General features: G+C 51.4%; 1 protein-coding gene across 1 annotated transcript in view; it reads right to left on the reverse strand.

Annotated features, from left to right (window-relative positions):
- Nucleotides 1–6,759: 6,759 nt before the first annotated feature.
- Nucleotides 6,760–12,480, reverse strand: part of KCNK12 (potassium two pore domain channel subfamily K member 12) — a gene marked incomplete at both ends in the record, with an annotated part of 45,179 nt that continues 39,458 nt past the window's right edge. Inside the window, one exon of the mRNA XM_080915078.1 lies at nucleotides 6,760–7,661. Coding sequence (XP_080771204.1) covers nucleotides 6,760–7,661 — 902 coding nt within the window. The remainder of the gene's footprint in view (nucleotides 7,662–12,480) is intronic.

Genomic DNA, 12,480 nt, shown 5'->3' on the forward strand with positions numbered 1-12,480 from the left:
CCTCAGAAAAATTACAGTAGCAATGAAAATAATTTTACGGCGGGGGGTCACCACAACAGGAGGACTAAAGGGTGGTAGCATTAGCGAGGTTGAGGACCACTGGGTACACGATTCCATTCGCCTCCTGAGGCTGAGAACCCCACAGATTTTTCACCCTGTTCAGACCATAAGGCTAGCTGTCGCTTTGTGCAAACTTCTTCCTAGAGCATTTCCAGACACCCATGAGTCACCAGTAGGCTGCCTGCAGCCCCTCTCCCGTGGGCTCAGTGTGAAAGCTTTCTCCGCAGCATCAAAGTGACCGCATGTTTTCAGTGGTCCCAGCATCCCAGAGTGGCTGTGGCTGCACACCCTCCCCGGCTGTGCTGAAGTGTCGCTGTGAACCTGGAGTCCAGGGTCTGCAGCGCTAGCGTGTTTTCTCATTCTTTTTCTCCAGCCTCTGATTCAATAGTCCCAAACTAGAGAAGCCCCTTAATCTCTGTAACCCAAAGAAAAACTGGGTGAGGGAGATGCATCATTGTGATAAATACACAAGTTCAACAGCATGATTTGCTGCGTGTTACGTTCCCTTTTCTTTTGTACTTATTAGGAACACAGATATCTTCATAGAAAGGGGACTGACCATAGAGACAGGGTGAGTGACCCACCAGGTGTGGTTCGTTGTTCTCCTAAAACGTCACTCAGGAATCACAGGCCTTGGACCTGAAAGGCAGCAAAAGGTGACCTGGATCATTCCAGTGAAGAGACATATCCTCCACATAGCTGGGCCACAGCTGGGGGTCCTCCTCAAAGGCAGAGCTGGGGGGGGGGCGACTGACGCCCAGGCGAGCCCAGCACTTCAGCCTAGCTAATGGTTTTAATTGGAGACAGGGCTGTTGGAAGCCCACTCTCCAGAATGCTGCTGGTCAGGGTGACTTCACAGATCATGAACCAGTTGAGCAGTTTTCCCCAGCGTTAAAATAAGAGACAGAAACTGCTATGGAGTCAGTGGTTGGATGAAACTACTATTTGTTTTTATTTTTCGTGTATTCCTGCATGTTATCATGTGTATGCAGTACCCAAGGAGGCCAGAAGAGGGCGATGGTCTCCTGGAACTGGGATTACAGCCAATTGTAAGCAACTGGGAATCCAAGGAGCTGGGATCCATCCTTGGTCCTCTGCAAGTGTTCTTAACCTCTGAGCCACGTCTTCTTCCCTTTTATCTCGTGGTGTCATGAAGTCCCTGCTGTAGACAGGAGAGTGGAGAGGCTGGTGCATTTGGTTGGTTGTGGTCAGCAAGGGCAGAGTTTAGGATTTAGGAGAGTGCTCATAGACTTTGGTGGGAGGGGCCAGGAGAGGTAGGTGGAGCCAGGGTGGGTGCAGCCGAGGATTTGGACATATGGCAGAAATGAGCTGATGCTGGTGGTAAAGGACGGAGAAACTGGTTAGGAAGTTTAGGGTAAAAAGACCTCAAAGAAAAGTGGCCTGATTCTTGGCTAAAAGCAGGAAATGTTTAAGTTCAAATGTCTCTGGTTCTGTTATGGTCAGAGGCTGGGTGATGAGAGGGTGGTGTGTGTGTATGTGTGTGTGTTCATAATTTTGATTTCTCTGAAAACAATTTCCTGGATACAATAATGACGATGTAACTGAAAGTTCTAGAACTGGATGAGCAGCTTGTCCTCTCCCTTTCTCCAACATTATTAGCATTTCTGCCTTATTAACTCAGCCAAGCTCAGCCATCCCCTATTTCCTGGGACCCTTCCTGCTACAAAGAACCTCTGTTCTCTTCTCCCCTTGTAAGTGTTCGCCTATTAGTCTATAGTAAACATCTCCCTAACACCTTCTGTGCTTTGTGAATTCCACTCTTCAAGTTTTCCAAACAAGTACCTGATTCCTCAGGGCGGCTTTGATGGTTATTGAGTTTCTGGGGTCCTAGATTCCAAGAAAGGCTCTGTTGTCCCCAAAGACTCCCCTCTAACCCTGCACCACTAGGGGTGGGTGGAGGAGAAGTCTCAGGGGCTGTGTGATGTCAGAGTCATAAAGGAGCTTTGCCAAACACAGCACTAGAAGGAACCCATCTCCTCGGGGACGCAAGAGGGGCTCCTGGGTGCCACTGCTGCTCAGAGTGGGGACACCTTGCGTCTCTGGGTACTTTGGACTTCTCATAAGTTCCCAGCTGCTGCTTTTTTTCTAAAAGTTGGGGGAAGTAGGTTGTGGAGTCATGAGCCCATTTGAGAGATGAGGAAAGCGAGCAGATGTAGACCTAGTATCCAGAGCTCCGACTGGAGTAGGAAATCTCCATAACGTGATTGCTCTGCGTCTGTGGTGCAGGGACAAGAATCACTTGTACTGCTGACAACTGTGCTGATACTACTGCCTGCCCAGTGTCCCTCCTGGGTCGGGTGCAGCCTCAGCATCCTTTCAAGATCACTTTGGAGGATGAAGTGGACAACCGGGTTTGAGAATATGGTCATGGTTCAGTGCATGCCCTGACTCTACCAACCTCAGCCCAGCCTGGCTCAGGGGTGGCTCTGAGTATTTGTAGAGTAACCCCCTGGAGAGGCAGTGCACACAGGACATCAGGAGGAGGAGCTCCGACCAGTCAGAAACAAAACGGCTCGAAGGGTGACAGTCTGCTTTTTATTCATCGTTAATTTAAATACCCCTTAGTCCTCTCTCAGAGCGAAGTGCTGCTCAGAAGGAGAAAAGTGTTATTTTCAAGTGCTGTGGGCTTGCCTACATGCTCAAACTACTCCCCAGAGAACACAGCATCGAAAAGGAGTAGTAAAGCCAGTTTCCTTGGGGGTAGGGGTAGGGTCTCAGGAGGGGTTGGTGCAGAAAGGCCTTCGCTTCTCAGTACACAGTGGGGCTGGCTTTGCTCTGCATTCAGTGACGTCACAGGTCAGGATGCCAACAGGTGCTGAGGCTTCTCCAGGTTCACGAGAGTCCAGGCCCCATGTCTGTGCTGCTGAGACCATGTGGGGCCAGGAATGGTTTCATCAGGTCCTCCCCCCTTCCTCCACTGCAGGAGGAGCCCTCAGATTCCCCCGTTATTCAGCAGTCCTAGAGACAGACAGACAAAGCCCCAGCATCTTTTCTGGACACCGAAGTGCTCTGAGCTGCTGGCTGGCAGGGCCTCCCAGACACTGATAGAACATTGTGCTTGTGAGTGTAGAAGGTTACATTAAGATAGACCCAGGTGGCCCATAGGCCCGGTGATGGCTGACTTGGTGGGGGGCTATTGGCCTCAGTTTCCCCAGAAGTGTCTCTTCTATTGATAAGGGCTCGGGTACCCTCACCCCAGAACCCGTAGGAAGAGGCGCCTGCTGGGGGTCTTGGTGACCACTTATTTCTCAGGGATAAGCTTGAGACTGGATGCTGGCCTCTGTGTAACACATAAACACATGCACACTACACACAAAACTCCTCAACACAGAGAGGAACAAAGCCCTAGGAGATCTAGAGAGAATTAAACAGAAAAAAAAAAATCTTCTCAAAGTGGCCTCACCTGGGAGGGTCCCTTGAGGAAAGGGCTAGTAGCTGTTTGTAAGGCTGCTGTGCGTGTGTACACCTATGCACGCATGCAAAGGCTAGGGCTCCCTGTCGCTGCTCTAGGGTTGAAGGCCTGAGGTTGTCTGACCACTTAGATTATCTCACCAGGACCTCGGGCTTTATTTGGAAGTCTCAGGGGCTGACTGCATGGCTTTAGTGGGCAACGGCATCAAAGGTGGCTTCTCTATTGACCTGATTAACTCTAAGAAGGCTTGATGCCCGGCCCCTGGCTTCTGTGTTCTGTGTGGTCACAACTAGAAGACAAAGGATTATGGGAGTCACACTGTCATTATAGGAACCCACAATGCAGTAGGACACTGTGTGTGTGTGTGTGTGTGTGTGTGTACCTGAGGTTAGGCAGGTGAGCTGCAGCCCACGGGAGTTGAGAACATTGGTGAACTGCTAGCCATGGGCCAGACACCCATATTACCGTCTAAGGACGTGAATCCCTTCTTAGAAAAAGGAGTCTTGATCGACGTCACTGTTCCCAAAGTGATAGGAGAACCTTCCCTTGCTTCTTAGATTTCCCTTAAACAGGAAGTCATATCACATCACACAGCTCTCTCTGTCCGTCAAGTCCCCTGACCTGGGAAGCCCCAGCTTTTCAAGAGCTCAGCAGCCTCCAGGCATCTGGGGGCACTGAATCCTTTGGTGTGTGTCTGGGGGAAAACGGCATGTTGTACCATAAAGTAGGACTGAAACTAGTGTTACGTGGTGGGGACCAGAGGGACAGGGACAACTATGTACACGTGACACTGGATCCTGAGATACTTTGTATTGTACTTGGAGGACAGAGATTTCTCTGGGAAGTCATGAGAAGGAAGGAAAAAAGGGGCTTCCTTTCCCTGCCCCCTCGGACCACGTGCATGCTCCCCTTAGAGACTTGTTCTCACTGCAGCCAAAGCATGGGAGAGGAACAGAAAACAGCTAAGGCCGTGCCGCACAAGCAGCTTAGGAGAGCCTGCGAAGCGTGGCGACAGAGGAGGCTGCCAAGGGATGCTTGGCATTCTTCTTTCCTGGGGGAGGATCCTGAAGGAGGCAGGATTCCATGCAGAACTCTGCTTTTGTCAGTGTGGTGGTCTGGAAGTCTTATTAGGTCCATCCAGCTGTGCTGACTAGGTGCCTGAGCCTTAGCCTGACTGTGCCAATGCCAGAACCCCTTCCCCGTGGGCAAACTGCTATTTTGCCTGGTCCAGATGCCTCTGCCATGGGGATCTCTACTTCCCCCTCTGGATGGCTCAGCTCCCCAAGTTATTTCCCGTTGCCTAGGTGACATCTCTAATTGGATGTTTTTTAATCTGTTCCTCATTTAAAGGGATGAGCTTGTAGATGCTTTACTTCCAGGTCCTGTCAGGAGGCCTATACTGGGTGAATAGTCTTGTCCTGCACCAAAGCCACCGTTCAGACGCACATTCACGGCTGGTCCTGATGTACAGCCACGGTGCATCCCAGAAGCATGGCTTCTGGACGGATCTACCCCTTGAAGATGAAGAAAGCAAAACTGTCCTCCACCTGCCAGTCCTACCTCCCTGTTTAAAGACCAATGACAAAGCAGGTTAGAAGTGACTTAGACTGAGACCTGTGGCCTGGGTTAGTTTTTTTCCCTTCCTATCTGAACTGGAAGGGGAAAAAGGAGTTTGACATTCAATCACGGCTCTTAATGTTGTGTGTGTGTGTGCGTGTGTGTGTGCGAGCTCCTGTGTGTGCATGCACTTGTGCACGAGCACATGTGCACACACACTCCAGGCACATTGCCAGGAAGAAGGATGATATTAAGGTGACACTTTGCACACTGTGTGCTTATAAACACCGACACTACTTTTCTTATGTTCACATTTCTTTAGATGAGATAAAAGTGTTCTTCACAGCTTCAAATCCTGCCATTTCAGCGAAGCCTTGGGCATCTGGAGTCCCTCTGCAGAGGACGAGTCTGGGAGATTCTGTCCCTTAGCCCAAGGACCATTCAGAACATCACTTTAATTCCACGATTCCTCTAGGTTCTGGCTGCTCCCTCCCTCCTGCCCCCTCCACCTCCGGTGTGGAAAACAATGACGAGAGAAAACAAACCCACCTGGTTATTTGAGGACCACACAGGACTTAGAACACGATCTCCTTGTGTCTGTCTCTAAACACTAACTACATGGTGGGCGTGGGAGCTTAATGGCCTGACATTTCTAATATTGCAGGTCCCTTGAAAGTAGAGGGTAGAGCCTCCAGTCAGAGAAGAGGGAGATGGGGAGATGTGCTCTGCGCCTCTAGGCTCTTTAAAAAGGGGGAGAATCGAGCTGGTCAACAGTGGTTAAGAAGACAGCATTAACAAAATCTTCTCTAAGAGGAGGCAACCTTTCTCCGCTAGTCATAGAAAGCCGCCCTGCGTGTGCACGACGCTTGTGAATGAAAAGGAGGCTGGGGGCTCATATCAGAGAACACGCTGAAGCAGAGCAAGACTCAGCCAGAGAGCTCCTCCCCCCTTTAGGTCCCTCTGGGCTTCCGTAAGTAGAACTCACTAAGGGCTGAGAAAGGCCAACTAAGCCCCTCACCATTTGCAATTTCCAAGTGTGGGGGAGGGGGTGCTGCCGCCCGCGGGTGGGTGCTGTATTTCCTCTAATTGCATAATACTACACCATTCCCTGTGTGTAGTGGCTGTTCTATATATATACACACGGGAGGCAACATATGGCTCGCCCTACCCCCACCTGTCAAAACTGTGACTATATCACTTCTGACGACCAGAAGGAAGCTGCTAGGCTGGGCCAGGATTCTAAAGGCTGAGGAGGTAATTCAGAACCATGAAAGGCGGCACCATATGCTTTGGGGTTGCCAGCTGCTTATGTGCTTGGGGAAGGGTTTAGTGCCTGTCTGTGAGGGCCAGGGATGCACTAACTCATTCTTTGCCGCAGTATGCACTGGCACGGAGCTGGGGGGGTTTGGGGTGCCACTTTTTCTCTTTCTGGAGGGGAAATTTGTTGAGGGCCACGATTCTCCAGGAGGGGGACTCAAAGGAAAAAAAAATCAGTCTCATCTAAAACTTGCCCTTGATAACGTCAGGCCTGGCCCAATAGTATTTCTTTAGAAAACATGTTTGTTTTGGTGGTTGTTTTTTTTTTTTTGGTTTCGTTTTTATTGGATAAAGATTAAGAAAGCGGCGCCATCTCGCAGAGAAGTGAAGCAAACCCGCCCGGCGGCGCGCAGCCCCGGCCGGGTCCGCGGCGCTGGGGGCGGGCGGCCGCTCTACCTGGAGGCGCTGGTCTCTGCCAGCCGGTTGTTCATGATGCCCAGCGCACCCACGCCGCCCGAGAAGCCGTTCTGGCGCGTGTTGACGCACACGCTGCGCGGGTAGCCGTTGGCCGTCTCCGACAGCTGCTTCTGCAGCAGCGCCAGCGACACCTTGTTGGACGCCGTGAGGTCGCGCATTGAGATGAGCTCGCCCGACAGGCGGCGGCCCTCGGCGTCGCTGTCGCGAGTCGCGGGGTCGGTACCCAGCGCGGCCAGGCGACGGCGCAGCCGGGAGCCCGGGGTGATGGCGTTGCGCCGGGCCAGGGGCGCGCCGGGAGCGGGGCAGCAGCGCGTGCAGCAGCGGCAGCTCAGCTTGCGCAACATCCAGTTGAGCACCTGCTTGATGAGGATGGAGATGACGTTGAAGAGCGAGTAGATGCAGCAGACGCCGAGCAGGATGAAGAGGAAGTTGCCCAGGCGGTAGAGCCCCTGGTTCCGGTAGGCGGCGTGCTGGCTGCTCACCAGGTCCCCGAAGCCGATGGTGCTGAAGGTGACGAAGCAGAAGTAGAGAGAGTCCACGTAGTCCCAGCCCTCCACGCTGGTGTACATGGCCGAGGCGCAGCAGGCCAGCAGCACGGCGAACAGGCCCAGGATGAGCAGCACGTGGTACACCGAGGGCTTCCAGCCCGCCAGGCTGTCGGCCTCCGACAGCGCCGAGCCGCGGCGGAAGGTGGCGGGCAGCAGGCCACTGCGGCGCAGCTGGCGCTCCCGGCAGGCGCGCATGATGAAGGCCAGCAGCGAGATGATGCGCTCCAGGAAGAGGTTGAAGAACAGGATGGTCCCCGCGCAGCCGAACAGTCCGTAGGCGATGAGGAAGGCCTTGCCGCCCACCGTGGCTGGGGTGGTCATGCCGAAACCTGCGGAGATAACAGCCAGGGGTCAGCGAGGGCCGGTGGTCGCGTGAGAATGAACTCCTTTGCCGATCTACTTAAGTTAGGTGGGGGCGGGACAGTGCGTAGACAATTCCCTGTTTTTGTGGCTCCTGGTCCCGGTGAACCCCAACAAGATGGAGTTCTGCCCTTTGCCTTGGGGGTATTTAAATAACACAGGTAAGGCAGATAAGCACTAGGACCGGCCCAATAGGACCCACTGAGCAGCACCTGGTGCGCAGATGCAAACCACTGAGCTGCCCACAAAGCCAACAAATGACACTTGTTTCCCTAACTGAACTTCCTACGGACTCTGTCGGGCAGACAGGCTTGTTGGGCTGGGTTTCCAGAAGGACGTCTTGTAGTGAGGATGGCTTTCCCTGGGACCAGTGAGAGAATGGCCCGATAGCTCTGGTTCACTCTCGAAGCCCGCACAAGGATCATTTGGGGACCAGTTCCCCTCCCCTCCTTGAGAGCGCAAATCTGGACATCTGCCACTGGACTTCAGGTCCCTCTCCAGGTTTGCCATCCGTCACTCCTGCCCACACCATGGCCAAGGGGAAACGGTTTGGTCTAGCTGGGCCCTGTGGCGCCAGTGTGTGTCGGAGCCTTGTCTTGGAAGGTCTGCCCTGTGCTTTGAACCCTTGTAATTAAGAGAAAACCTGTCCACTTGTTGAAAGGGTTCGTTCATGGATTCCCACAGAAAGCCTGGCTGTCGCAGGGTTCGGGTGGGGGGAAAGCTCTCCTCATTTTCTTGGTGCTTGGAGTCTGAGCTATCTGTGCACTATACCACACCTCCACAGACATGGGAGCAGACCTTCAGAGGCACACCACTCCCTTCACACCCAACAGAAAAGGGCAGCCTTTGTCTGTGCTGCTGTGCAGTGGGTCCAGCTTTAGGAAGAAGCTGAAGATTCTTTGTCCCATTTGACTTTTTGTCTCCTACTACTTGCAGAGCAAATTCCTCACGCTTGGATGCTAATCACGTTCTTGATTCCCTGGAGGAAATGCCCAAGTTGCCTGTTCATCTTACGCTTACTGTGAAGTTCAGGGAAAAATCCTATGATGTTGCTACTGAGAAAGATGGTTTATTCTTTGCATTCCAAATTCGGCCACAAAGGAATTTTTAAAAAGCAAATAGCAGTAACATAGCAAACAGATTGTCAGTGGTTTGCCTGGGAATTTGAAAGAAGGATTTTACATCACTCAAAAGCTAAAGTCCAGTTCCTGGGTTCACGAAGAAATCAACGCTGTGTGTGGATTGGTGTATGTGGGGGTTAGAGAGCAGGCATGGTGATGGGCGCTTGTAATCCCAGCATTTAGGAGGTAGAGGCAGGAGGATTAGGAGTCCAAAGTCATCTTTGGTTACATAGTAAGTTGGAAGCCAGCCTAGGATAGAGAGACCCTGTCCCAGAAAACAAAGCAAATTTAGAAAGTCCTAGGTTGGAGGCTGGGGGAACACCTACTGCTCTTGCAGAAGACCTTAGTTCGTATCTGAGTTCCTACAGTCCCTGAGCGGTGCAGCGGCCCCTCCTTCCAGACGCAGCCTGTGGCTGCTCTAAGATGCCACCTCAGGAGCTGTTAAAATGGTGGCACCACAACACCTTAGTCGGCAGACACCTCAGGAACTGTCCATGCTCCTCTCCTGACTCAGCTTAGGGCCTTCTGGAAGCACCGCAGGAGCTGTCCCCAGGAGCTGTCCAAAGCCGGCTGCATCTGGGAAGAACTTCCCACCCTAATCCATGGGCCCAATGAATGGAAAAAGAAGGTGTGTGGTGGGCACCAATCCCTGAGCTACCCATAAAAAACTACCAACTCCTGAGTAGGAGAACTCACAAATCCCTGAGCTCCCCAAGCTCAGGACTTGAAGTCCCACTAATCCTCAATGTGGACATCTCTGCTCTAAAAAGCTCCTCCCCCTAAGAAATCCTATATCAGCTGAGCCCTTTGTCCATTCGCTGCTGTTCACTCTGGGGAACAGAGCGCGGCCATCCCTGGATTTGTCCCGCTACATCCTGGACCCTTCAATAAAGCTCTTTTATGAGATTTGCTGCCTCCTGTGACTAGTTCATTGGAAGAAGTCAAGAAGCACTGAAGAGAAGGGGGGGGGGCAGGGCTGAGGCTCCTGAGAGCTTCCTCCTTGGGGGCTGCAAGGCCTCTGCTGAGGAGGCTTCTCAGAGCTGTGCGCTTCCTGGGCTCTCGTGTCTCCCGATGCCCTTCCATTGGGACAGTGTCCCAACTGCGGAGCTGTGTGGATTCTGGACTTCTGAGTCCCAGGATTTCTTCCATCTGAGCAGAAACACTTACAGCCCCCACATCAGGCGGCTTACAACCACCTGTAACTGTCTCCAGAAGGATTTAAAACCTCTGGCATTCAAAGCTGTGGGCACCTGCACTCACACATATAGTTTAAAGTCCTAAGTTGATAAGCCAGTGCCCAGCAACATGCCTAGACCACATGGTCTGCTCATTACGAGGGAACTGCACACACTAAAGAACAAAAGCGCAAGCCATAGAAATGTATAATATTATGAACATCACAAAGAAACGGACATTGAACAAAAGAAGCCGTACACAAAAGCAAATCATCTACTTCAATAATGTAATACAAACTTTCTTAGGGATGCCTAGTTCGATGATCAAATTATAATAGTTGGGGCTTTCTTGGGGGAGAGGATAGGTATTTACATGCAGGGGTTCTCACAAGTCAGACGTGTTAAACGGTGTATTTTCTGTGTTTTCTCACACTTCTGGCTTTTAGAGTGTTACAGGTAGGAGAGACTTTAATCTCCTGTTCTATGTAAGCATGAGGACTGTTTTATCAGCGTTTGAGAGAAAAACAATGGGGTGTTTCAGCCACATATAGAAATTACAGGGCGAGGCTTCCCAGTGCTCCATCTCTGAGCTCCAGGCCCCAAGAGACCTGAATTCTGTTTGTCCCTCCCTGTGCTGCTGAGGGAGGGTAGGCAGTGAGCCTGGCCTGCAGCTCCTCTGTCACCAGCTTGTCCCTTCTTCTGCTTAAGCAGGGAAACAAAACCCTGGTGGAGGAATTCCTTCCTTAAATTCCTAAAGAATCGGGAAATCTTAAGCTTGGAAAATTGGAGCTTAGTTTTGTTAAGACAATGCTGAACTGGATTTTCCCCGTCTTTCAGCTAAAGTCTTACAGCTGAGAAGCAATTCCTCCTCCTTCTTTTGGAGGGCTGCTGCTGCTGCTGGTGGTGATGGTGGTGGTGGGGGGATATGGTTCTTTGCAAGAGGGTCTCATGTAGTCTAGGATGGCTTTAGATTTACTATGTAACCAAGGGGGGGGACCTTGGATTCTGCATCCCTTATTCTATCTCTGCTGGGATTGTAGGTATGTGACTCCAAGTCAGCTAGACATATCCACGCTGGGCTTCTTAAGTAGGCAAAACAGGTTTAACAACTAGGACACCCTACCCCATCCCCTGCACACCCCCAGGTGTCTGAAGGCCAAAGATTATCTTGGATATTGGTGGGAGATGGATTTGGTTCTGGACTCACTGTGTGCAGACTTCTTCCCTTACTCTTAGGACACTCATGATTATGAGGAGTTATCAAGAGAACCTTGGACTGTTTACAGGCTGGGTGGGGGCTGGGCCTGCAGGAGCTCCCATGGATGTTGGAGTGGATTGTAGAAAGAACTCTGGAACACGGTGTCCTCAGGGTCTCAGGCTGTGTTGGCAGCTGCCTGGGTGAGGACTCATAAGGGAAGTTGCCCAGGCAGAGAAGGACAAGGGCAGAGATAAGAGCAGCCTCTAGCTCAAAGGTGCTATACATTGGCTTGTTTAGACCCCATCCAAGGCTTCCTCCTGCCTCAACTTCCCTGTGGGTGGTACACGCCACTGTTCCTGGCTTACTTACTGTTTGGATCTTTTCCAGGGTGGGGTGCAATTTACCATTTATCACAGTTAGCCTCAAAATTTTTATGCAGCCAAGAACAACCTTGAACTCCTAATTCTGCTGCTTCTACAGCCTAAGCGATGGGTTTATAAGCATTTACCACTGTACCTGGCTAGTTTAGATACTGAATATCTTCCAAATTCCCAGCAGTCAAAGACCCAATCCCTGGGTACTATTAAGAGGTCGTGGAACCTTTGGATGATGGGCCTTTAGGCCAGGGTGGGCATGTCCTTGTAAGGGTATGGAACCCTTTCTCACTCTGTCTTGTTCTTCAGCTGGTTGGTTGGTTCTAGGAATTGAACCCAGGCTTCTAAGAAAGGACATGCCTGCTCTCAGAGTGGGCAGTGCAGCCTCACCAGCAAGAGCCAAAAGAGGATAATAAGGGTCTGTGACACAAGACAAGATTCCAGTGCTACTGTGGCTAAGCTTTGGCAGGAGGTGAGCTAGAAGGTTGCATTTGGTACCAGAGGATGTGTCTCAAAAGTGGCACTGAAAGGCAAACCAAAAGAAGGCTACGTGGAATTCTGGTGTTTGTGGAAGATGGTGTTAAGGATGCAAAAGAAAATTCTTAAAGACAATAGAAGGAGACGAAGCTGCTCTCTGTGTTGGTCCATTAACAAACCAGTTCCACTAAATTTGCTTTGCACAGTGTATCAGCTCACAGTGTTTCTACAACCTATAAAGAGGCCCCACCCACTCCTCAGAGAAAGCCACAAGTTACAGCGAAGCAGTTGCCAGGGTCCCACATCTGTGCAGAGCGGAGGCATAGAGAATAATATTAGCACCAAGTGTCATGACTGGTGTTAGGACTGTTGTCTTTGCTGTTCTCCTGCACCACGGCTACCGCCTTCAACTGGACATTCGGGTGCCACCCCTCTTCCTATGT

This window comes from Micromys minutus (genome assembly GCF_963924665.1).
Source record: "Micromys minutus genome assembly, chromosome: 3".
NCBI classification, from domain to species: domain Eukaryota; kingdom Metazoa; phylum Chordata; class Mammalia; order Rodentia; family Muridae; genus Micromys; species Micromys minutus.